This window comes from Helianthus annuus, chromosome 17 (assembly GCF_002127325.2).
Source record: "Helianthus annuus cultivar XRQ/B chromosome 17, HanXRQr2.0-SUNRISE, whole genome shotgun sequence".
In the NCBI taxonomy this organism is placed as follows: Eukaryota; Viridiplantae; Streptophyta; class Magnoliopsida; order Asterales; family Asteraceae; genus Helianthus; species Helianthus annuus.
The window spans coordinates 147,088,059-147,114,282 of record NC_035449.2 but is presented as its reverse complement, the minus strand read 5'-3'; the positions used below and the strand labels follow the sequence as shown (position 1 = coordinate 147,114,282).

The 26,224-nt window shown below is 36.2% G+C and overlaps 4 protein-coding genes, 1 long non-coding RNA gene and 1 pseudogene across 5 annotated transcripts; 3 read left to right on the top strand and 3 right to left on the bottom strand.

The window, feature by feature from the left end:
• Positions 1–366: 366 nt before the first annotated feature.
• Positions 367–4,443, top strand: LOC110896013 (probable serine/threonine-protein kinase PBL19). The gene is made up of 4 exons (XM_022143422.2): positions 367–897; positions 1,975–2,235; positions 3,379–3,501; positions 3,674–4,443. Exons 1-4 carry the CDS (start codon positions 541–543, stop codon positions 4,220–4,222), a joined length of 1,290 nt encoding a protein of 429 aa, XP_021999114.1. The 5' UTR covers positions 367–540; the 3' UTR covers positions 4,223–4,443.
• A 272-nt stretch (positions 4,444–4,715) lies between these two features.
• On the top strand, positions 4,716–6,116 carry LOC110893586 (annotated as a pseudogene).
• Positions 6,117–6,253: 137 nt separating this feature from the next.
• LOC110896015 (putative disease resistance protein RGA4) lies at positions 6,254–15,172 on the bottom strand. Its single transcript, XM_022143423.2, has 3 exons — positions 14,758–15,172; positions 6,906–6,974; positions 6,254–6,814 (listed from the first exon to the last, which is right to left on the bottom strand). The coding sequence occupies exons 1-3, from the start codon at positions 15,061–15,063 to the stop codon at positions 6,809–6,811; spliced, it is 381 nt and encodes a 126-aa protein (XP_021999115.1). The 5' UTR covers positions 15,064–15,172; the 3' UTR covers positions 6,254–6,808.
• Positions 10,999–14,760, bottom strand: LOC118489208 (putative disease resistance RPP13-like protein 1). Its single transcript, XM_035986902.1, has 2 exons — positions 14,108–14,760; positions 10,999–14,026 (listed from the first exon to the last, which is right to left on the bottom strand). Exons 1-2 carry the CDS (start codon positions 14,322–14,324, stop codon positions 12,120–12,122), a joined length of 2,124 nt encoding a protein of 707 aa, XP_035842795.1. The 5' UTR covers positions 14,325–14,760; the 3' UTR covers positions 10,999–12,119.
• Positions 15,173–16,551: 1,379 nt separating the features above from the next.
• Positions 16,552–19,431, top strand: LOC118489207. Its single transcript, XR_004886765.1, has 2 exons — positions 16,552–16,808; positions 19,307–19,431. It is a non-coding gene; the product is annotated as an uncharacterized LOC118489207 (long non-coding RNA).
• Positions 18,249–19,598, bottom strand: LOC110896016 (FCS-Like Zinc finger 3). The gene is made up of 2 exons (XM_022143424.2): positions 19,381–19,598; positions 18,249–18,745 (listed from the first exon to the last, which is right to left on the bottom strand). Exons 1-2 carry the CDS (start codon positions 19,488–19,490, stop codon positions 18,589–18,591), a joined length of 267 nt encoding a protein of 88 aa, XP_021999116.1. The 5' UTR covers positions 19,491–19,598; the 3' UTR covers positions 18,249–18,588.
• Positions 19,599–26,224: the final 6,626 nt, after the last annotated feature.

The following is a 26,224-nucleotide window of genomic DNA, read 5'->3' as shown; positions in this document are numbered from 1 at the left end:
ATCGAGAGAAGGATAAAAAAAATAAGAAAATGAAACTACCAGTTGGACCACTCCCATTGGCCAGTCAACATGAGGATGATTTAGGTTCAGCGTTATTTTAAAAAAGCCGGATGCAATTTTGTCAAAGAACACGCCGGAAAACGCCCGGGTGTAATGGGATGGGGGCGTGTTCAGGCGTTTTTTTTGAATTTTTTTTAAACAAACGCCTCAGTACGGGCGATGCAAGGGATATTTTTAGAATCAATATGATCAATGATTCATTCATACATATTATATATGTTATTGGGTTCTTATCTTTGTGCCTGGTTCTTTGTCTTTATTACATGGGTCAATTTGTCAACTTTGACTTAAATTTATATCCATCCTTTTCTGCTGTTTCTTTACCTTTTCATAATCTTGTCTACATCCTACCCTCAACTTTGAATTCATCTTCCATTCACCATTAATCTGATTAAACTTTTCTTAAAATCCTCTGTTCTTCCTGTATCTTGTGTAAATTTGACACTCTAAACCATTCAAAACCAGAGATCAACAAAGAAGATGAAGTGTTTTTATTACTGCAAAGATAAAACCAGACTTAGAGCCCAAAAATCAGCACCAATACTGAAAGATGAAACCAGTTTGAGCATATCAAATGATGTTTCAACCAAAAACAGAGTTGTTAAATCCTCAGGATCAGCTAATTCGCCACGTGGAATCGTCGAATTGTACGAGGAAAAGGGTGGGAAGTTGAGGGTGTTTACGTATGCAGAGCTTCGACAGGCGACGAATGATTTCGCGAGGCTGAGGAAGATCGGGGAAGGCGGGTTTGGATGTGTTTATAAAGGTTCGATCAAGAATGGTGATGGTGATCTTATTGCTGTTGCTGTTAAGAAACTAAATAGAGATGGTTTTCAGGTATGATTGTTAAGTTATTAACTTTCTAGTCGAGCGCGGGTCGTTCGCAAACCAAGGGTGAGCATGTGTCAGTTCGGTTTGACTATGGGCTAAAACCGAACTTGGAACCTAAATTTCGGTTTTTAGATTTTGATAGGTAGTTTTGGTTATAAATGGTTCGGTTAATTCGGTTATCTCGGCTTTAGACTGCGGTGGATTCAAACAAATTTCATTTAACAAAATTCATTTATTTATTGTCAAATAATTTTCTTGAGTTAGATGTCATTTTAATCCTTGTGATTTGAATCATTTTGACAGTTTAGTCCAAATGTTTTATTTTTCGTCTGGGTCCAAAAAGGTTTCACTGTTGTCATTTTAGGCTACTAGGTTAACTACATCTATTTTTTCTGTTAACGAGAAGGGCAATTCAGTCATTTTATATGTAATTCTGTTAACTAGAAGGGCAATTCGGCCCTATAAAATGACCGAATTGGCCTTCTAGTTAACAGAAAAAATGGATGAAGTTAATCCAGTGGACTAAAATGGCAATAGTGAAACATTTTTGGACCCACAGACGAAAAATGAAACATTTGGACTAAACTGAAAAAATTACCCAAACCACAGGGACTAAAATGGCATTTAACTCTAATAAAAAAGGTCAGGTTAAGTTTGGTCAGGATGGATACGGGTTAGAATGAGATAAAAAAACGAAAAAAATATAAATATAAATACAAATACAAATACAAATAAATTAAAAATAATAAAAAATTAAAAAATATATATATAAAAAATAAAAAATATATAAAAAATTCAAAAAATATATGTAATTAAAAATATCCCAGTGATAATCTATTCTAAATTAGATTGTATTATATAAAACTACAAATAGTATTACATTTACATTTGTATAAGTAACATGTTTGTGAATAAGCTTAGTGTATAAATTCAGACCCAAACATATTTGTTAAATAAACTCCAATTAAGATTTAAGGTTGTTTATGACCCTTTTAATGTCTCCTTCTGTATACACACTGAAGCAATAAACTCTGAATTCATCCTTTCTTTTTGTTTGATTTTTAATCTTGTTGCAAAATGCAGGGTCACAAACAATGGGTAGCTGAAGTACAATTTCTTGGTGTGGTTGACCACCCAAATTTGGTCAAACTAATCGGATACTGTGCGGTAGATGGCGAACGAGGGATCCAACGGCTGTTAGTCTACGAGTTCATGCCAAATAAAAGCTTAGAAGATCATCTGTTCAGGAATTCTCATGACCCTCTTCCATGGAAAAGAAGACTGCAAATTATGCTTGGAGCAGCACAAGGACTTGCATATCTGCATGAAGAATTAGAAGCTCAGGTATTTACTTTCATTTTCTAAAAAAGTCATAAATATTTATAGCAAGAAAAAAACAACAAACCTTTAATGTATTATACACTACATACGCCCATCGATCATGAGTTCATGACCCGTTATTTTATAAATGGGTTAATTTGGGTAATTTGTGTTGGTTTGACGGGTTGATATGCGTCACCCAAACTATATAACGGGTCAAAGTGGGCTGTCACCATCACCGCTGCCAATATCGCAACCACTACAACAGTGGCGGAACTAGAAGAAAAATTCAGGGGTATCCTAAATTTACTTTTTACCGTACATCCATAAAATAAAGATTTTTTTACCATATATTCAAGGGCTATGATGGAACCGAAAATCGTAATCCTAGAGGCCACGACATAACTTATTTTAGTCTTTATTAACAAAAAAATTTACCTACATAAAAATAAAATAAGAGACTCTATATTAAAGTGACATATTTGCAATCTACACATATAGAAGTAAAAAATAAAAGGTTACTATATGATTTTTATGTTATCATCAGTTAAATTTAAAATCTATACATATAAAAGTAAAAAAGTCAATTAGGAAAGGACAAGAAAGAAGACCATCCACAACTCATAGGTATATGTGCACTGCTTTATTTATCAATTGTCAAAAATGCCCCTACTTAACCTAACAAAATTACAAAAATACTCATCATCATCATCTTGTTCCTGTGGTTTCTCTAATTCTTGCTGCAACAGCGATCCTCGCCGGAAAAAAATCCAGTAACAGAGCAACTTCGTCTCAGTTGTTTTTTGGCCGGAAAATTTTCCCGTGATGTAACTTCGCGTTGCTTTCTTGCTGCAACTACTCTACACTACCGCTACCGATACGAAGTTGAGCCGTAGCCCGTGCTACGGCTCGTTTAATGCTAGGTCCGCCCCTGCACTACAATCGCCTCTACCTGTATCGTTGCTGCTACCTACACCGTCCCCACTAGCCGCCAAAAGTACAAATTTAGTGTGTGACTTTTTTTTTCTACCAAAACCCGTACCCGAGCCCATTTTGGTCTAAAACTATTTTGACCGGAACACAATTTATAATTTTTTTTAAACGGCCTGTTTTGACCCGTTGCTTAATACTAAAACACACTTTTTTGGCATTTGTAAATGTTTTCAGGTTATATTTCGAGATTTTAAGACATCAAATATTCTACTGGATGAAGATTTCAACCCGAAGCTATCAGATTTTGGGCTTGCTAGAGAGGGGCCCACAGAGGGTAACACGCATGTCTCAACCACGGTAACTGAGAATTACCCTTCTTTTAAAGTTTTAACACAAATTCTACATCCCATTTCATTGACACTGATAGTAACTAATTATCTTCATTCTTATAAACTAATATCACATATTCATCCTGAACCATTTAAACTTGAATCAAACACTTAACCCAGTCGAGTTCATGTCTTTGTAGGTTATGGGTACAAACGGTTATGCAGCTCCTGACTATATTGAGACAGGCCATCTTACAGCAAAGAGTGACGTATGGAGCTTTGGTATTGTTTTGTACGAGATCTTAACAGGTAGACGCTCAGTAGAAAGAAACCGGCCTAAAGAAGACCAAAAGTTGCTAGATTGGGTAAGACGACACCCGATCGACAGTAAAAAATTTGGAATCATTTTGGACCCTAAACTCGAAGCCCAGTACTCACTTACCGATGCAAGGAAGATTGCAAAGTTAGCGGATAGTTGTTTGCTAAGGAGTGCAAAAGACCGTCCTAAAATGAGTCAAGTTGTAGAGTCCTTGAAACAAATTTTACAAGCCTCGAGTGAAGAAATTCCGTCAAGCAAGAGCGTCGAGAGAGTTGACGATGAGTCAGCGGAGTCGGACGAAAACTCAAAGCCAACAGAAGTCTCGGAGTCGTCAAAGAGGAGGCTGGCTCAGTTGGCTAAGTTAAGTGAACATGTTGGCGGATTTAGTAAGAAAGGGTTCATGATAATGCATAGAGCTAAAGTGTCTTAAAAGTTAAAACGCGTGATCTATTCGAATGAAAAACATTATAGATGATGGTATCGACTCCAGTTGTGCATAATTGGATATCTATTTACAGTCTAGATCGTGGACGTAGATTTCAAGATTCATTTATAATTTGTATTTGATAGTAAATAGAGTGAATGATATAATAAATCCAGATTGTTCATTGTGCATTTATGTTGATCTAAATTTTAGATCACTTCATACAAGAGGTTGTTGTGATCAAACATGTGAAGCGAAAATTACTTGATAGCAATGTTATACGATAGCTATATGTCTATATAACATAGCTAATCTGTTTTTACTGTAAGTAGTAATAATAGAATTGAAAGCAATTAGCGTAAGGCGTAAACCCTTTTTGAGCAAGTAAAATAGAAGTTCGGTGGCTTCATCTGGTCGTCCCGCCCAGCACAATCTTGCTACTGATACATCAGCTCAAGAATAATCCGTGCATTTCTACAATGCTTCCCACCTTAAACTTATGGGAACTGTCAGTCTTCACCCTAAACTTATGGGTGTTGTCAGTCTTGACCCTGAACTTATGAGTGCTGTCAGTCTTGACCCTGAACTTATGGGTGCTGTCAGTCTTGACCCTGAACTTATGGGTGCTGTCAGTCTTGACCCTGAACTTATGGGTACTGTCAGTAATGACCCTGAACTTATGGATACTGTCAGTAATGACCCTCAATTTATGGGTACTGTCAGTTTGACCCTGAACTTATGGGTACTGTCAATCTTGACCCTAAACTTACGGCTGTGAGCAGTAAGAACCCTGAACTTACAACTATGATCAGTAAGGACCCTGAAGTTACAACTATGAGCAGTAAGCACCTTGAACTTATGGTTGTGAGCAGTAAGGACCCTGAACATACAACTATGAGCAGTAAGCACCTTGAACTTATGATTTTGAGCAGTAAGGACCCTGAACTTACGATTGTGAGTAGTTAGGACCTTGAACTTACAACCATGAGCAGTACAAACCCTGAACATACAATTTATCGGCAGTTTTGACCCTGAACTTATGACTCTAAAACAGCATTGACGCTGAACTTATGTGCTATAAAAATGAAATATGGCCAAACTTTTGTTTTTCAGTGTATTCTAATGGACACACGTGACAAAATGTATTTCAAGTCAACCTAAACCCGACCCACCCATTTTAAGACATCAAACATTCTACTGGATGAAGATTTCAACCTGAAGCTATCAGATTTTGGGCTTGCTAGAGAGGGGCCCACAGAGGGTAACACACATGTCTCAACCGCGGTAACTGAGAATTACCCTTCTTTTAAAGTTTTAACACAAATTCTACAGCCCATTTCATTGACACTGGTAGTGACTGATTATCTGCATTCTTATAAAACTAATATCACATATTCACCTTTAAAATTTGTATCTTCGATATTGTGTTTGTAGGTTATGGGTACAAACAGTTATGCTGCTCCAGAATATATCGAGACATGCCATCTTATAGCAAAGAAAGACGTGTGGAGCTTTGGTATTGTTTTGTATGAGAGCTTAACATGTAGACGGACAGTAGAAAGAAACCGGCCTAACGAAGACCAAAAGTTGCTAGATTGGGTAAGAAGACATCTGATAGACAGTAAAAAAAAAAAAATCAGAATTATTTTAGACCCTAGACTTGAAGGAAGGCAAGTACTCACTTGCTGATGCAAGGAAGATTGCAAAGCTGGCAGATAGTTGTTTGCTAAGGAGTGCAAAAGACCGTCCTAAAATGAGTCAAGTTGTAGAGTCCTTGAAACAAATTTTACAAGCCTCGAGTGGAGGAAGACCGTCAAGCAAGAGGAGTTGGCCTAAAACTCAAAGCCAACGGAAGTCTCAGCTTCGTCAAAGAGGAGGCTGGCTCAGTTGGCTAAGTTAAGTGAACATGTTGGGGGGTATAGTAAGAAAGGGTTCATGATATGCATAGAGCTAAACTGTCTTAAAGCACATGAACTATTCGAATGAAAAACATAATTGTATATCTATTTACAGTCTAAATAGTGTCAAATATAGAGATGTAGAATTCAAGCTTCATTTATAATTTGTATTTGATGGTAAATAGATTATAGAGTGAATGACATAAGAAATCTAGATTGTTCATTACACATTCATATTGATCTAATAAAACTCGATACAAGAGATTGCTATGATCGCACATGTGAAGCGAAATTACTTGATAACAATGTTATATGCAGGGGCGGTTCTTAGAAGCCCTATGGCAGGGCCACGGCCCGGGCAAGTTTTTCGGCCGTAGTGCTAATTTTCCGCATTTCGATCGAAATTTTTTATATATACTATGTTTGGCCGGGGCTTTTTTTAGTGCCCGTGTCTTTCGGCCCTGACACGTTCAACGGGCAAGATCCGCCACTGGTTATATGATCGCTATATGTCTATATAACATACATAACACTCCTATGACATTTGAAACTTTTAGACCCACTACTAAATCTCAAGAGTTATTTAATGACTTTCCCATGTGATCCTCCATCACTATCCAAATCTCCTTTAGTTCTTTCCATACACAAATCCTACCTCCATGCCACCGTTGCAGATTAATGCACTTATTGTTACCTAATGCTACAACAACAGAAGAGAAGTGAGATTAACAATATAAACAAAGAGTTAAGGATGTAAATATTCCAACAAAAGACTTGTAATGAGCTCTTACATGGAAGATGTTACAATAAGTTCTACAGTGTCCACTCTGAGTCTGAGTCTGAGTCTGAGTCTGAATCATCTAGATATATAGAAACAAAATGTATAAAAAAATCACAATAAATTTCATATTTTTGCTTAGATTATAGGTAATTTATATGAAAAGGAGATCAATAAATACCTTAAAATTAAGAGCATTTAGTAAATGACAATTTTTCTTTATAATTTACTTAATTTTCTTGAGATGATGCATAAAATTTGTAGTTTAACCAGGTGTTGTCCCGCCCGCGTTGCGGGGCGATGGCTAAATAATTCTTAACCAATTAAAAAAACAGTACTATAGTTTTGCTAGAAAGAAAAAGTAAAAAGAGTGTTAGGCAGCTCCTTGACACGATTTTTAGCTGTGGGCAAAGTCATATTTTTATTTTTACTTGGGGGGAAAATCAAATTTTTTTCCCGAGGGTAAAATCCTAATTTTTAGATAGGGGAAAACCATATTTTTATTTTGCACTGGGGGCAAAAAAAACGTAATTTTGAATTGAGGGTGATATCGTAATTTTGAACCGAGGGGAAAATCGTAAATTTTAGCTGGGGGCAAAAGCATAATTGTAACACCCCGTGTTTTCGAATGTCAAAGTCAAAGTCCAAGTCAACTTTGCTTCTTTGACTGTAATTAGTCTATTTTGCGTTTATTTGTATTATGTGGAGTAAGTGTTGTCTAAATAAAATGATCGAATGTTTAATCAATGCGACCGATTTCCGACTGTGAATAGTAGGAAGTAACAATGCGATAAAGTTAATCAATCAACAACCAAGTTGATCAAATCAATCATCGAACTCGAACCTCGAATTATGCGAATTATGGTATTGCTATATGTGTGTGTGTGTGCCTTATGTGTTACTTGTGCATGTTTACTTTATGTTTTGTGTGGTATTCAATGGAATCAATCGAAACTCGAATCGAAACTCGAAAAGCAATCAAACTCAATCGAAACCGACATCGAAACGTGACTTATAGATAATTGTATGTTAGATATAGTGGTTGGGACTGAAAGTAATTTGATTAGTAGCTCTATCGTATTCGTATCGTCGTCCATCAAAATCGAAATATCAAAAATCGTTGCGAAACACTCAAGAAGGTGTTCCTGATCGAACAGGAATCACCGATCGAACAGGCTAGCCGATCGAACATGCTGTTCAATCGAGCAGCCCAGCCGATCGGAGGTCCTGGCCGATCGGTTGACACTTTCCTCTTTTAGAGCCTATAAATAGCCCTGTCATTGTCACTCTTTCTACTTTTGGAAAGCTCTGACCGAACCAGCCCTTATTCTTCACTTTTTCTCAGATTTCTCTCAACTCTGGTAAGTTTTTCACTCTAATTCTTGTATGTTTTTGATCATTACATGATTCTACACCTTTCTATCTTTCAAAACTTGAATTCTAACCGTGAAATCACCAAGATATAAGTGTTCTTGGATGATGTCATCATGGTGTTCTTGAAGAACACCATACTTTGGCCTCATTCAACCATGAATAGCTTATATCTAACCGATTTCCACATAAACAAACTAAAATCTATCATAGATCTAGACATTTCACCGATTTCGGGTTAAACATTAAACCGCCGTTCCGAACAGTTCACCGGCCGGAGTTGGGTGATTCCTGTCCGAACCGGTGAAGCAAGTAAGAACCCACGTTCTCTGGTTTAACTCGCCATCAAAATACCTTGGAATCATACCAAAACAATCAAAACAGCCAAGTGTTAGACGAAAGGCCGACCAGGTCAGAAATGCTGGCCGAACGGCTAGGCTGTTCGAACGAACAGTCCAGCCGATCGGACATACCAGCCGATCGGTCGGGCCAGCCGGTCGGCTAGCACATGGTTCCACACTCTTCAAACTTCATGAAGTATGCTATTGACGAAGGTGATGTTCGATCGAATATGCTAATCGATTTGCAAACATTACTCTTCGGATCATGGGATACTATGCTTCAGCACTTAATCGATTTTGCAACTCGTTCGTAGTATGGAGTGCCAGCCGATCGAACAGGCTGTTCGATCGAGTGACAACCTGCTGAGAACTACTTCTGAAGTTCCTAACCGATCGGCTAAGCCGGCCGATCGAACAGACCGATCGATCGATCGACCTGAAAGGTAAGAACACTTCAGTGTTCTCAAATACTACAACAAAAACTTCAAAAGTTCAAACCATCATACACAAACACATCCGAGGAAGAAACAATCCACTCGAATGGACCAGCCGATCGAGCCTACCGGCCGATCGAACAGGATGTTCAAACGGACTTTCAAGCCGATCGAACAGCCCGTTCAATCGAACCTGCTGTTCGATCGACCAGGCTATTCGATCCATGTGCACTTGTTTGCATTTCCGCGTTACTCATCGTTATACTATCGAACTATTCAGGCTAACCCTACTCCCAGCGCTCCCTTCAATCCATAACCAATCACTGTGAGTATACTCGAATCCCTTTTTGCTTTAGCACTTTTGGGTGTTACATACGTTACTTATCAAAATCACAATCGAACACACTATTCAAACTATTTGAACGCTAACCGATTGCATGTATTACGTGACTAAATGTATGCTTGTTGTTATGTTTACACGTGGAATGCTGTCTACCTGCCTTAGCAATGTAGTACTATAGTTTGGACTCAGCACCCGTTCACACGGGGGTTGTTAAGGACAATTACTTGCATGGATTACGGTGGTAATCATGTATTGCGAACTGTCTCGGACAGTCAACCCGCAGTCGTTGGTATCGATAGGTCCATGTCGATAATTAACATGCATCATTTCCCTCTGTGTACGTGCTGGTTATGCGTAAACTATTCGAACTCTATATGTTATTATCAAACTTGTATGCTCACCTTTACACTTTATGTATTGACCTTATTTTAACGTATGTGACAGGTGTTTAGGATATTTGCTTGCTAGGGAAGTGAAGCTAGAATAAAGCTTTAGAGGCCCCCAACAAATAGTTGTCTGTCAGGAACAAGCAACTAGGGCATAGTTGTCTGTAGATCTTGTCAGGCTGGGTCTTAGAAGCATTGAACAATATTTATTTATGTTATTCTGAGTTGTCGGAACAGAATTTCTTGTTTGGATGTTATCTGTAATAATGTATTTGTTTATTCGGGATACGGTATGGGACGTATCTTTAACTGGATTATATAGATAGTTGTTATGGAAACTCCTGAACAATCTGTTTCGCTCAGTGCCATGCCCCGATGATTCCGCCATCGGTTGGGGTGTGACAATAATTTTATTTTGAACTGGGGGCAAAGACGTAATTTTAAACTGGGGGCAAAGACGTAATTTTAAAGTGGGTATAAAATAATAAACTGGTGTAAAATCGTAATTTTGAGCCGGGAGGAAAAACAAAATTTTATTTTGAAATGGGGCGAAAACGTAATTTTAGCTGAGGGTAAAAGCGTAATTTCTTTACCGAGGGCGAAATCGTATTTTCGGTTTAGCTAGGTGTAAAGTCATATTTTTATTTTTAACTGGGGAAAAATCATACTTTTGAACCGAGGGTAAAATCGTAATTTTGAGGTAGGGGAAAACCATAGTTTTCTTTTTAGCTGGGGGCAAAAAAGTAATTTTAAACTGAGGGTGAAATCGTAATTTTGAACCGAGGGAATAATAGTAATTTTGAGCTCGGGCAAAAGCATAATTTTATTTTGAACTGGGGGCGAAGACGTAATTTTAGACTGGGGGAAAAACCGTAATTTTAAAGCGGGTGTAAAATAAAAAGCTGAGGGTAAAATCGTAATTTTTTAACCGATGGCAAAATCGTAATTTTGAGCTGCTGGCAAAAGGGTTATTATATTTTTAAGTTGGGAGAAAAACGTAATTTTAAACTGGGGGCAAAATCTTAATTTTAAAGTGGATATAAAATAATAAACTGGTTGGTCCAATGGGGAAGTGTCGGCCGCCCATTTCAACCAATGGCAGAGAAACACTATTCCCTGCCATGGTCTTTGTATATGTTGAATAATGAAAGCAAAATAATATATATAATTTACATACATCAAATCTTAAAAGGAGTCAAAATGTTATTTAATAAAAGAAAGGTACCTGAGTAATCTATGCGGATGTGGGGATATGAGAGATGAGGGGATAGTAGTGGGGGCCTCTTCCTTTACACCTTTTTCTCAGTATTGGGCATCCATAGATCTCGAAGCTTAAAAGCAAAGGAAACAGTTGTTTTGGCAGATGTTTCATCTTTAGGCAGCTCCTAATGGTGAGATGTTGGAGGGAGGTGAGGTGTTTTGGCAGATGTTTCAACTTTGGGCAGTTCTCAATGGTGAGATCTTGAAGGGAGGTGAGGTGTTGGAGTCCCATTGAAAATGACTCCAGATTATCAATATATCCAATCCAAAGTTCAGTAAGAGATGAAGGGAAAATGTGGGACAATTGACTAAAATTCCTCACATCAGGTTCATGACTTAAATCTAGCTTAACAAGGGAAGTTGGAAAATTCTGAGGGCCACACTCTGACATGGGCTTCTTCAACCTCCCTATTTCAAGGGAACATAAATTAGGAGGCCAAACCCTACCATGACAGGAAGCATCAATACTTGGACAATCGCTAATTCTCAATTGCTTTAACAACGTAAGATTCGTCATCAGAACAGCAGACATTGACTCCATTCTTTCACACTCTACTATTTCCAAACAGGTGAGAACAGGCAGTTCGATGTCAGAAAATGACTCAATATGTGGGCATATGTATATATACAACTCAGTTAGGTAAATGAAGTTACCCAACTGCATGATTTATTTGATATTGGTCCAATCACCAATTAATATGCTTTCAAGCATGGGCGTTGATCTTTTCAATTAGTTTCTCACAACCATCTATTCTAAGTGACTTGAGCATCCTCCTGTTACTTTTGTTGAGAAGGAGACATTTGTAAGTGAATTACAATAATGGATATCCAAACTTTCAATGCTGTTTGGACAACAACATCGCTTCATGTTGTTACAATTACTTACTTCCAACATCCAAAGAGATGACAGGAAGTTGCTCCCAATATTATTCTCCTCTTCTTTCTCTCCTAAACTTACCAAATTTGAACATTCATATATTGCTAATTCCTTTATATTCACAAGAAACTTACTCGCCTCTTCTTCTGATTCCCACAAATATCTTATTTCATTACACCCACAGATACTTACATTTTCAACTGCGACAAGATACTTTATAACACCTCTCCACACCTCATCAGTAAGCCCTGAAATAAAACGTATAACCAACATAGTGATTGATGAACTGCCTGAACTAGACTTCTCAACACACCATCGCCACATCCATATATTTCTAGAAATCTGAGAGAAGTCATTGTTGCAAGTGAGAGTTCAACCAAGTTAGGACAATTGTTTATACAAAGCTCATTAAGGCAAGGAAAAACTGCATTGTTGGTTGACCATACCTTCCACCCACGCATATATTTAAATCTTAGAATTTCAAGTGAAGGTAGTGTTTTAAGTGAGACTTCAATCAATTTGGGACAATGTTCTATATGAAGCTCTCTAAGGCATGGAAACACCACATCTAAAACATTGTTATTGGTTGACCATACCTCCCACCCCACCATATTTTTAAAACTTAGGATTTCAAGTAAAGAGAAGGCAACAACACTTAACTGGTTGGTTCCAGTTAACTCAGAACCTATGAATTTAACCTCATCCATGCCATTAATGAACAACTCCTTAAGTGAAGGTAGTTGCCCAAGTGGTGGTAGAGATGTACAATTTTTACAGTGTCTTATCGACAAATGAACCAACTGATCAAATGAGGGATTCCCAACCCATTTGGGAAACTCTACTCCACAATATGAATTAATTGCAAGCTCTTTCAACCATTCACTATCAGGCTTCAGCTCTTTGACAACCTCCTCTTCAAGTGTCACCCACTTGTAGTAATTAAACGGATGACCCCAATCCAGCTCTAACTTAGTTAGCCGTTTAAGAGATAATTTTGCCTCGTGTGCATGCATTGCACTTTTCACGTTGCACAACCCTTGAATCGAAAGTTCTCCATGGAGATCATTTAATCCCTTAAGCTCAGTTATAGCAAAGCCACTATCTCCTTCAATGATGATTTTGGTGAGAGTTTGTAGGCTTTTCAGCTCACTAATCCCCATGGGCAACTTCACCAATAACGGGGTATCCCTTATGTCAAGATGCCGCAACTGTGTGAGTTTTGAGAAGCTTTGAGGCAATTTAGTTAGTACCTTACAACCAAAAAGAATTAATGTCTCTAAATTATAAAGATTACCAACATTCTCGGGTAACACTTCAATTTTAGTTTTGGATAAGTTAAGATACCTCAAGTGCTTCAAACGACCAATGAAATCCGGTACCTCAGTTATTTGAAAGCGACTTAAAGAAAGAACCCTTAACAATGGTAACTTAGGAAGTAAGTCGACCAAAATCTTATTAGATAAGTAAAACGTTTCCCAAACATCAGCTACTCCAACAGATACAGCTAAGAATGTTCTCAAATGTTTAGCTCTCTTTAAGGGCTTAAACTTAGGGTAAGCAACATATATCTCACGAAGAAATGATATATGATGGTACTTTTCTACAGCTTCTTTCCTCATATCCCTATGATTGTTAAACCTTAGAAAAAAATCTCCAGACACAAATGTGGCTAGGTCATTCATAAGGTCATGCATTATAAACAAAGATTTGTCGTTAGGCGCATGTTGCAAAAAAGACCTTGATAACAAAGCTTCAAAACATTCATGGCCAGATCGTTCTGGTGACTTGGTTGCCTTTGATTGGTTCAAAAACCCTTCTGCCATCCATAGTAAAACTAGCTCATCCTTCTCAAACAAGAAGTCCTTAGGGAACAAGGAGCAATATGCAAACAACCGCTTCAAATTTGTAGAAAGATCATGGTAGCTTAGCCTAAGGGCTGGAACAATCTCATTAGCGTTTTCCAAATCGCATATCTCACTTTTCAAAATAGCATCCCAATCTTCTCCATCCATTTTTGCTCTTAACAACCTTCCAATTGCCTTTAAAGCCAAAGGCAAACCACCACACTTTTCCACAATGCCTTCACCTTTTTCCCTAAGTGTTGGATGTGAATCGAAGTTATCTGCACCCAATGCATGTGCAACAAATAAAGATAGAGCATCTTTGTTCGACAAACTCTGGAGATTATCAAAATGATCGATACCTGGCTTTTTGAGTAATTGGTCCTTGCAGGTTGTCATGATTATCCTACTTCCAGGAGCCCCTGAATGAAATGGGAGCACAAAGTTTTCCCATTTCTCATAGCTTTCAGTCCACACATCATCAACTACTATTAGAAACCGTTTGTCCTTAAGTTTCTCTTTAAGAGCCATTTGAAGCTGGTTTAAATCTCCAGAACCCCTTTTTATCTCCCGACACATCTTGAAATATCTTTTTGCTTATCTTAAAGATATCAAAATCATCAGAGACACACACCCATGCCCGGAGTTCAAAGTGATCCTCCACTTGTTTATCGTTATACAAATATCTAGCTAGTGTGGTCTTTCCAACCCCACCCATACCAACTATGGGTACGATGTTAAAGTTTTTGTTAGATGGCGGCAGATCATCCCCCAACAACTTCATGAGCAGCTTCTCTTTCTCACCTTCTCGTCCAACCACATCAGATTCTAGCAAAGAGGTTTCATTTCCTCTATTACCATCTTTCTGTATTTCATCTTTCACAATCAAACCTAGCTCAGTTTTTGCTTTATATAGACGCTGTAACTCAATGGTAATGCTATCTAACTTGGGACTCAACCTATGACTTAGTAAGAATTTGGTGCAGCAAGTTGGGACGATGAGGTTTCTTACCTTGCTTGTGCTTGCTCCGGATTTCTGGATCAGCTCATGACGCATGGCTTCTGTAGCCACATCATCAAGTACATCATCGATGTCGTAAGCCAGAGGTTGGAGGCTGTTTAGCCATTGTTTAACAGCTTCATCCTTTATTTCCTTCTCAGAAGCATCATGAAGCACAACTTGGATCTGGGACAATTCTCTCCCCAAACTCTCGAGCTCGGAGTGAATTCCCTGGGAGCGAACATATTTCTTGAAGGCTTCATCAGCGAGCTTCTCAAATATGAGTTTGACGAGGGCAGAAGTAACGGCATCAGCCATTGTTAACAGTGAAATGGGAATGAGAGTAAGTTGCTTTTTCAGAATGTGTTTATGGATTATAATGTCAAGTTGCCTATGTTATAGACACCATTTTTTTGTGTGAGCATAAACTTTAAAGATGGTTGGATTGTTAAGTGGGTTAGGTATTGGATTCGAGTTTCATATATAGGCATTGCCCTTTTAAGAAGTTTTCGTTTTATCTTACTTTACTATATATTTGATTCCTGATTTTGCTTCCAAGTAACCTACCACTATGCATAAAAAAATATATTAAAAAAACATGTATATCTTCCTTAGAAATTATTAGTTATATTCTTTGAACCCACAATTATAAAACGGGAATCACTTGTTTCGATTGGGTTTCTTTTCTCCCTGTTTATCCAGATGGCTAGGATTCCCGCCCTAGTGCATATTGAAAAAGTTCATAGGAATATATATCCTACAAAATCTTATATAAATAGCCAACAAAGTGTTTTGCGAATCAACAATACCTAGATGAACAATTTTACTTGTCGTACTTATTTAATTTAACTTAACAAGGTTGTGTAACTGTTAATCAAGTGTCATGAAGTACAACATAAAACCTAACCAAAACTAAATAAATAAGAACACAAATTTTAAATTAATCTTATTTTAATCTATTATAAAGTAGTATAGATTATCTATACTACTTTATTAAATAAACTAGTTTTTCTACCCTTATGGTAATTTGCACAAATTTTTAAGATGGTATATCAAATGTCAAGAACAAATCTACATTAGGGCTGTAAACGAGCCGAGCTCGACCCAGCTCGAACTCAATTCGAGCTGGCTCGGCTCGAGCTCGAATTTCAAATCGAGCTGAGATTTGAGGCTCGAGCTCGACTCAATTAAAATTTGAGCTAGCTCGGCTCGATCTAACAAAGAACCGGAAAATTTACTACTTAAAAACCCCTCAAATGAATCTTTTCATAGACTAAGGGCCATAATTGCAAATTAATTTAACTAAATGGCAAAATATGCATGTATAAATAGTTAACTCACTTTGTACATTGTCTTTACTTTCTTTTATGGAGAAGATGCTCCCTTAGTTTTTGTCTTCTGAGTGATGTAGGACAAAAAAATGAAGGATGTAAACCTTATCGAGCCGACTCACAAGCTCACGAGCCGAGCCAGGCCAAGCTCGAGCTCGGCTCGTTTACAAACCGAGCCGAGCCGAGCTGGCTCCTTTACAACCGAGCGAATTTTGAGCCGAGCTTTTCGAACTTTTTTCGAGCGACTGCGAGCCGCGAGTTTTTTGAACACCTCTGATCTACATCAACTTCACATATTTTTTCCCTTTTTTTCTATTTCTACTCTTTGCTCTCTACTTTGCCCATCCTTCTCTTTGTTATATAAAAGAGATAAAAAGTAAAAATAAAATAAGTGATCGATGCAAATGATTTGAACTTTGAATAAATGTACTCAACTCTAAACTCATAAAATTCAAATGAACCTACTCACCATAAATGAAGATTGTAACCGTTTTTCGTGACCTCCTTTTCAAATTCCAAACAGCCTCTTTCGGATTGTAACTGACGGTGTTGATATATCCATTAAATGGTGGACGAGCGTAACTGATCTTAGCACTTAAATATGCGCTCCGGTTTTGTTACAGAAGCGAACACATCCACAACCATTGTTCACGTTCCATACCCACTGACTTGTTGTTCGAGAATCTTTGGTGATTCTATACTCAGTCTATGGACGTTTCTTCTCAACACAAGGTACCTATACTAAATCGTTATTCGACAAGCACTTTTTTTTTTTTTTTTCATATATAATTTATTAAACTGTATTAATATGGAAAACAAGATATTGTAGCAAAATGATAAAGAATAAAACATTACATAAGTATAGAACCATCACTTAGTAAAAGGCCCATAAAAACCAAACTAATGATGAGATTCATTGAATATGTAAATTTTAAATTATCCATATTATATATATGTAAAGTAGGTAGTAATTAATACACTGTGAGAATGCGAGAAGCTTACATAAAATGGTATTCAAAAGTACGACAGATGTGGTTGGCATCTTCATATAGTATTTTACTTATTTTGATTATGATTGGATTATGGATAATTAAGTTAATCTATGTTTCTTCTTATTGTTAAGCATGTACTTTTAGGAATCGGGGAAACGTGTGGTGAGTGCAAAAAATAAAAGTTTAGATCATGGAGGATAAAAAGCTTGTTTACTTTAATTCGCCAACGTTAGAGACTTATGACCATTAAATTTGATAGACCATTGTATAGTTTAATACATTTTAGAGATTTAAGACTTCAATGAAATGGTTAATAATTACTTTAAATTACCACATGTCCGCTGTAATCGGGTCGAGGTGCTACAAAATTTTTGAAATCTTTTGCAAGATTACTTCCAAACTACTTATAAATTTGTAGACCCCTCACCTAATGTGTTGCTCTTTATGCATGTGAGGATTAATCTGTAGCCAAACACATGCTTTATGGGGTATGAAATGGGTATCAATTTTGCATTATTTGTCATTTTTAGATAATTAACGTAATTGACTAAACGGACTTGTAACCAATAGTGTCAAATCGGGTCAGATCTTTATATATAATTGTTTTATTTCAGGAAGAGTCAAATTAACCTTAGAATTATGTTGTCGTCCTGTATTATCGACCCCGCCGCAACGTGTGGATTCCCCACTACTTAAGATAATAGTAACCTACTTAACTAACAAAGGTCACCAAGGCATACAAAACAGCGAAGGTCATCAATGACAGAAAGGGTTGGAAAGATATAGGTAGTGTTTGGTATGCAGGAATGAGAGGCAGAATGGAATGGACTATTGCAATGGAATGAAAAAAAATATGTTTGGTTGGTCAAGCTAATGAAATCACCCATTACATAATGCATTTCATTCCCTCAAATTCATTCCATCTAGATGGTTACAGAATGGTTCATAACTTTTTCATGGTTATGATTACCTCAATTTAGCTTTTATTTTACCGGCTAATAACACAAGTTATCATTAATTATGTTACCTGACCCGACTCGTACCGAAAATTAGACGTTGTGTTAAGAAACATTCAACCTTCGGAAAAGACCGACCATGATGGAAAAAAAAAAACAATTGATCCTTCACTACTCAAAAAATATATTAAATGTCAGCAATTCACCATGGTAAAAAAAAGTCATAGATCCATCACTACTAAAAATTTACCGTATATCTCCAAACATGATCAAGTTGGGTATTTTCATTATAGAACATAAAAACCCAAAGACATGAAGGTTGCAAAAACCCAAAAACCCAAAAAGAAAATCATCACAAGAAAAAAAGGAAAAAACAAAAGACCAAAATTTATCTCAAAGGGTATCTATGTCTTTTCCCCTTTATCATCGCCATCAAGCATTGTGACACCCCACCATTAACTTCTATACAAAATTACAAGTTACCCATACACCCCCCTCCCCTCATATATTGTTTATCAGAGAGGGGTAATTATGTAATTTCACATAATATTTTATAAAATTTGGCTAATTGGATGCAACAAGAGTTCCAGTTTGCACAGTTGCAGACTTGTTGGAAGTCTCTGCTGATTTCTTGGATGAAACCTTCCATCTCCTCTCTCTTGCTTCATCATTTTCAATCTGTTCTTGCCTGCATTCTTGGCTACAAAATGGTGTGTTCCCTCTGCCAAATTACAAAAATACCCATCAGAAAACTCCTTGATGCAAAAAGTACAAATCCTGATGCACAAGGTACAACTATGATGCATAACGTACAACCCTTGATGCATCTGGTTAAAGAATCTTTTTTTTATATAAATATAAATGTTAGGCCTTTCATGGTACCTTGACAAATTATTGAGAAAGTGAAAAAGACTAACCTTTATTAAAAAAATAAAAATAGATCGTACCACTTTTTATGCCCAAGGTACAACCCTTTATGCATAAAAAATTCTGCAGTTGTTTTGTCCAGACTTTCATGCATATGGTACGGATCTTTATACATAAAGTACAGATCTTGATGCATATAGTACAACCTTTATGCGTACGGCATTTAATAACAGAAACTGACGACGAATCTATAAAAAGCCTGCATGGCTGAATCTAGTTGGTTTACTCATTTGGTTGACTATCTTGTATACATTATGTACAACCCTTTATGCCTAAGGTACAAATCTTTTTGCATAAAGTATAATCCTTCTCATGAATCTTAATATCAATTTCAAATCAATATAATTTTGTCAAGGTACAACTGAGACAGCCCGAGGTACAAGTCAATGATGCACGTATTGGTGAAAAAAGTAAACTTTGATTTTATACCTGTACATGAATATGTCACTGTTGTGACCCAAAGGCTTAGAGCAAAGAGTACAAGCTTCAAGAAAATGAGGCTCTTCATACCCAGCGTAAGTTAGCGCATCAGAACTCATTGTGTGTGTATTTGTTAAAGAGGTGTTGGTGAGTGCTAATATGAGCGTGGGATGTTTAGGTTAAGGATCAAGGGACTGTGGGAAGGAACTATGGCTGTGAAGGGATGATGATTTATAGACTTTCAGATGAGAAGTGTTTGGGATTGGGTGTGGGATGGAGCATGGATGTTATGTGTTCTAAGTTGATGGATTACTGACACGTGATGTTAGTGGGGTCCACTAGATTCTAGAGTGGTGTATGATGCACTGGATTTATACTTGTTTGATTAAACCGCTTTTACTTTCTAAAATACACGAGTCCTGAATCTGGTGGCGACACCTTACTTTTAAATAATTTAAGGGCCTTTTTGTCTTTTTTTATTATTTGGTGCTTTAAGTTTGTGCACTTTACAATCTATGTACTAAAGTTTAGTTGATTTTAAATTTGCACATTTTTAAGGAAAATGATGGTTTATGGGTTTAAGAATGTAAACGAGTTGATAGAGGTGTTCATCGGTTTGGTTTATGGTTTATTTGGTTTATTCGATTCGGTTTATTCGGTTTTCAAAATTTTGTACCCCAAACCAAAAACCAAACCAAACCAAATAAGGAATTTACAAACCGATCCAACCCAAACCAAATTCAATTCGGTTTGGTTTCGGTTAGAAACCGGTTTCGGTTAGAAACCAAATAAACCAAATCTAACCAAATTGTACTTAAGTACTTTTTTTTCTAATTTATATTTATGTTTGTGTTCCAACTTCCGAACATCACAACTAATTTACACCTAACAATATATGAATACAAGAAAGTTCCATTGCGAAATAAAACAAACACATCCATAAAGTAGTAATAGACACAACCACAAAGTTTCGAAACATAGATCATAGAAACTATTGGATGACTTAAAGAGTGGTTTTGAGTTGGGATTTTAGATTTATATTTGGTGTTTTGGGCTAATAAATTGTATATGATTTATAAAATATAATAATTTTTTAATAATTAATTAAGTTAAATGGTTTATTCGGTTATCCAAATAAACCGAATAAACCGAATAAAATAAAATGTGGATCCATAAACCGAACCAAAAACCATATTCACAATTCGGTTTCGGTTAGAAACCAAACCGAAAACCGAATTCGTTATTCGGGTCGGTTTATTTGGTTACGCTTACGGTTCGGTTTACGGTTTTTATTTGGTTACGGTTTTTTCTGAACACCCCTACGAGTTGAGCAGCTCATGAGCTATCGACATCATAACACAAAAAAAAAAAAAAAAAAAAGTTGGATTGAGTCGATCACATGTAATACACAAATTTGAGTTTAAGACTCATGGATTGAGTTTGATTAGTTTCAAAAGTCTAAACGAGGATGTAATTAACGAGTTGAGCCTGAGCTAGAGTTTGGCTTGGTTAACTTACGAATGCTTGAGATAGAGTTCGACTCATTGCAAACTCTATTTTTAAAGATCTGTATATAGTGTAACATATACTATTCGTTTATTTTAATCATAATTTATGTATAATAATAATTTTGTGCAAGTACACGCGAGTTTGATAAGTGAAGGCCAGCTTGGGCTCAGTTATTAAACAAGATTACTTTTGGGCCTAGGGCTCGACCTTTAAGCGAGGTGATCTCGGGTAATTTATGAATGGCTTGACTTGTTTACCCACAAGGCTAAAAGTGTATATTCGTGTACAAGGGCGTAGCTTAAGAGGGGCCAGGAGGGGCATCCGACCCCCCAAACTTTTCGCTCAATAGTGTTATATATGTAGTTTTCGTATAGAAATTTTTTGGTATATACGTTTTCGACCCCTCGGTTCTATAGAAATTTTTGGGTATATACGTTTTCGACCCCCGTTTTCATGGTCAAGCTTCGCCACTGTTGGTGTATATATAAGTTATTTCATATTGTAAGTAATTATTATTTCATATTTGTTGGAAACTGTAAATTATCAACACTTGTTACATAAGTTACGATCATTAAACATTGTACGCGATATAATCATCATATTTCAGATTGTTGGACCTGTTGTGCACGACTCAATCATCTTATCCATGTCATAATCGGAAAAGAAATTTAAAAATCGATGTTAACTCATAGCAACTTTCTACTAAAAGTCTAAATTATATTATACACTATTTAGACTATAAAACAATCCCTTATTTATATTTTTTTTTATATCAGTCAACTGTATAGCAACTAACGAATCGAATCAAACCATGTGTGGAAGGCTCGAGTTTAGCTCGTAGGTAATGTTACAAATTTGACTCGGGATTAACTCTATCATAATTACATATAACTTTATATTTAATATATACATTGTATAAATATTGTTATCCTCATGGGCGGAGCTTTATTGAGCTTTCGTAGTGTTAGTTTTACGAAAAATTCTCGAAAAAATATAATCTTGTAGTGTAAAATATTGGTTTTTTAAAAGTCCGGCCCCCACTGACTTGATTTTTAGAGTCCAGCTCCCATTGAGCTTTCGTTCAAGCTACGTCAATAGTTATACTGGTGGGTATGGGGCGTAGGTTGTGGCGTTGAAGGGGGTTTAACGTCGGCTACACCACTCCGGCTCGGCGTTGCCCCGCTTGGCGTGGATATTCTGTCTGACCGGGGGGGGGGGGGGGGATGGGGCGGGTTGTGGTTGGTTAAAAATAAAGAGTTTAAACAAAAAAAATCCACATGGTTGGCCACGCCCCACTGCACCCCTAGTTTTTGAGTATTGGCTTGTGGATCTCACCCTCGCCACGTGTCGAGCAGTTCCCCTTAACTCGAGTCTTTTATTAAATAATCTTCGACATGAGTTTGAAGTCCGCTCGAGCTCGCTTAAATTGTGTTTGTTTTGAAAAAATGAATGAACCAATCCCAAACAGCTTGCAAATGGCTCAATAGTTTTATAAGCTTTACTATCTTTTTGCGATTAGACTACATATATTATATATAATATAACTTCTATAACTTATTTAATTTTTATACGTAAACGGATCGGATGTTTCAGTTTTGATGTCTAGTGAAAGTACTTTTTCAATCTGCATCCTCCAGCTAATGTACTTTATGTAGATGTAATTTGTACTACATGCAATAAGAACTTGTACGTCAAAGCACTTTTGCACTTTACGGCATGACCCTCATCCAGTCCACACATTTGGGATGGCAATATTGTAATTACTGCTCAATTGTAGATGGAGCTTGAGTGGCTAATAATTTCCAGGTTTTCATTTTTTTTATGTAAAGATCATGTTCAGTATTAAAGAATAACTGATAACAACCGGAGTATACAGTCAAAAATATAAAGTCGTGATATGCCAGAAAGTATATCGACACATATTTTACATTGATTGAAAATCATAAAAACGAATACTAGTACATGTTCCAGTCATACCCACACAGGTACTGATATTGTTCGTTCGGAATCGTTTTGCTTCATCGGGACACTGGTATGGTGCCGACACTCGATAAAGCTTATAATACAAAAAAACTCATATGCTTGAAACTTTAATTATATTTTAAACATTAGAAAGGAAAAATTAAATTTTATTGGAAAAAAACAAAAAAAAAATACTATATTTGACATGCTCGATTGTAAATAAACTTTTATCAGAACGTAGATATAAATAAACACGTCACAACGATATATGCAAAATACTATAAGCATTGTATTATATTATTAAAATACCGATAAGGCAAAACCTCGTAAAAGAAACTAAACCATAAGATAGTTTTGATAACATGTACGTTTGTATTTCAGTTACTTATGTATTACTATTCACCACTTGATTTGAAATAAAATTTATGACGTAAATAATAATAGACACGTCCCAATGGTATATTAAAAATATACTTAAAATTAATTATAATAATACAATATTGAAAAAAAAACAATAATAAATGTAATGACATGAAAGTAAACAATAGTAAAAGTGAAGCAACAAAAATAGTAAAAAACTTCATCTTGATATTTCTTGTACCCATTCATAGATTCTAACTTATTTAATATTAGTTTTAAATGGCTTTTTATATTTCTTGCTCTCATTTATGTGAGTAGGAAATCTTCATCTTCAACATCCTCGTTTACATTTGTTTTTATTTACGAAATTTCTAATACATTTTAATGTTTTATACTTGATATATACAAAACAAGGGCGGACCCAAGCTTTGGCTTGGGTGGGTGAGCGTGATATGTACCAATCGGTTAATAGATAATCCGTTGAGTGGATCAAGCTCAAAAGAAATTAGCAAGATGCAAGACTTGAGATAATTCTCTATAATTTTCATTCATGCCTAAACTATAAACAAACTTGCCTATTTATAGGCTCATTCAAATAACCAAACTAATGAACCACTATCCTAGTTAATTTGACCCACTACTCCACCAGAAACATAAAAATCGGTAACTATAACATGCATAAACATTAAGTTAGAGAGAAATTAAATGGAAACATGCAGAGTCCCACAAGCCACGTTTTGATCATGGATGAGTGTTGATAGATTGCATGGCATCATGGTAACGTAGGTACATAACAGAGCGCCCTCCTTTGAAAAAAAAATTAATGTATTTTTGAGGTAAAAATTCTGATTTCACCCTTTGAAAATTTGGTTGAACCATTCGTTCGCACCCATAAAAAATAATTACTGGGTCCGCCACTGATACAAAACGTATATTCTCATTTGACCACGAGGCTTCTACTACCTAGTCCTTCCAACAGCTTGTTGTCGTTGATAACTTTCATCGCGATTAAAAGAAAAAACAATCACGCATCACCACCATCGAGACCACTGCAAACCTAAATGGTCTTTTTTGCTACATTGTTACAAAGACTCAAGTCCAGCTACACCATTTTTTTTAACAAGAAATACTAAGTGTTAAAACTAAGTTCGAGAACTAGAAACTAATGACACCAGTGAATACTCCTTAACCAAATAGAGAAGCACATTATGAGTATTTAGATGGTATAAAATTATGAAGTGTGTTTCTTCAGGTTCTATAAAAAAAGGGATTTTTACATCTTTCCCCCTGCTAAGCATTCTTATTACGTATTTCCCCAAACCATAAAATCAATTACATATTTCCCCTTTTTTTGAGAAATTACCTAGTTACCCTCAAATTACCTAGTTACCCTCAAATAACTCCTGGTTGGATCCTGTTCATCGATTTTAACTGGTTCAATCCTGTTCATCGATTATAACGGGTTCGATCCTGTTCATCGATTATTCTTCACAACATTCCACATTGAATATTGAATATTGCTTCCTGCGGTATATAAGAATTTGAGATTCTCTGTATGGAACCAAATAAATTTTGGTGGATATCATCATCAGCGTTAATTCCATGGAAATTAAGAACACTGAAGCATAGTCATCGGGCTAAGGACTTTTTTGCCCCCACAAAAGACATCCTGTATATGGGTGGACTTATGTTTTGCAGTTGATGACTTAAAAGATATCATGTTTATTATTTAAAGAATCCTAATTTCGTTAACTATTCAAGCAATTTCCTATGGCCTTAATCCCACTATGTCTCATCATCTCTCTAACTATTTTGCTACATTATGTAGTTGCACAATGGACCAATGGTTCTCTATCTGTTGGTGCATCACTCACAGCTACACCTGATGCCAAACCATGGCTTTCATCTTCTGGTGAATTTGCATTGGACGGAATTTATGTTTTTATTATGAACGGAATTTATGTTTTTTGAACGGAATCTATTATGAACGGAATTTATGTTTTTATTATGAGTATTATGGTTTTGTGTGTATTGTTTGACAAAAGTAACAAGTAAAAGAATTGGAGTGATATAACATAATCTGGGTAAATATGTAATTGATTTTACATATTAGAAGGGGGAAATATGTAAATATTCATTAAATAGTTCATTAATGGTAAAATAGTCATAAATAAGAGTCATTTAAATGAAAAGGGGAAATATGTAATATATATGAGTTAGGGAGGGGAAATATGTAATTGATTTTATTGTTTGGGGAAATACGTAATAAGAAGGCTTAGGAGGGGGAAATATGTAAAAATCCTTAAAAAAATATAAATTAAATTAATGGTTTAAAATAAGTGAAAAACAAATTTAAATATTATTAGAAAAGGTCAAACGTCCACCTGTCGTTTTCTATAACTCTAAATTCTCCCACCTTGGAGATGACGAGGCGTGGGCACCACTGCTAATAATTTAACAATTGCAAAGACCCCCTTGATTATTCCTATAATTGTGCATTATGCCCTCGATAACTTTTTTTTTAAAGTAAAAAACCTTTTTTATCGTCATATAATACATTGTGTTTAATTTTAATCAACGGTAAATTGAGAATGTAAGTTAATAACAAAGCACGAAAATACAATACAAACCTAACAAAATATTTGTGAGTCTGACTTTATTCTAAATGAGTTTGCGTAGTTTCAGGGCGAAACCACAAACACGTTTAGCTAAACAATTGCGTACGGGTCAAGTTGACGGGTTTACAAGTTGATCTATAGGGCGGGCCCAGGAGTGGGCGCGGGCCCAGGAGTGGGCGCGGGCCGCACTCCCGCTCGGGCGCTTTTTCTTGGGGCACTATATATATAGTATAAAACCAAAAAACTTGTTGGGTTCTCTATATAAAACACGCTCTCTTTTTCAAACATTAAAACCTCATAACTTATTGGATAAGCCCAAATAAAAATTATTGATTCATTAACCAAATACTAATAATAATAACATTTAACATCATTTAAAAAGGAAAGAAACAAGTGCGACGCAA

Excerpts from the sequence above, each read along its gene's own strand:
- LOC110896016 (XM_022143424.2), bottom strand. The coding sequence starts at position 19,490 with ATGAGTTCTGATGCGCTAACTTACGCTGGGTATGAAGAGCCTCATTTT. Across the intron at positions 18,746-19,380 it reads AGTGACATATTCATGTACAG|AGGGAACACACCATTTTGTA; the intron begins GTATAAAATCAA and ends GTAATTTGGCAG.
- LOC110896015 (XM_022143423.2), bottom strand. The coding sequence starts at position 15,063 with ATGGCTGATGCCGTTACTTCTGCCCTCGTCAAACTCATATTTGAGAAG. Across the intron at positions 6,975-14,757 it reads CCGGAGCAAGCACAAGCAAG|ATGATTCAGACTCAGACTCA; the intron begins GTAAGAAACCTC and ends CTATATATCTAG.
- LOC110896013 (XM_022143422.2), top strand. The coding sequence starts at position 541 with ATGAAGTGTTTTTATTACTGCAAAGATAAAACCAGACTTAGAGCCCAA. Across the intron at positions 898-1,974 it reads TAAATAGAGATGGTTTTCAG|GGTCACAAACAATGGGTAGC; the intron begins GTATGATTGTTA and ends TGCAAAATGCAG. Across the intron at positions 2,236-3,378 it reads ATGAAGAATTAGAAGCTCAG|GTTATATTTCGAGATTTTAA; the intron begins GTATTTACTTTC and ends AAATGTTTTCAG.
- LOC118489208 (XM_035986902.1), bottom strand. The coding sequence starts at position 14,324 with ATGTGTCGGGAGATAAAAAGGGGTTCTGGAGATTTAAACCAGCTTCAA. Across the intron at positions 14,027-14,107 it reads CCAATTACTCAAAAAGCCAG|ATAACTTCGATTCACATCCA; the intron begins GTATCGATCATT and ends CATTGGGTGCAG.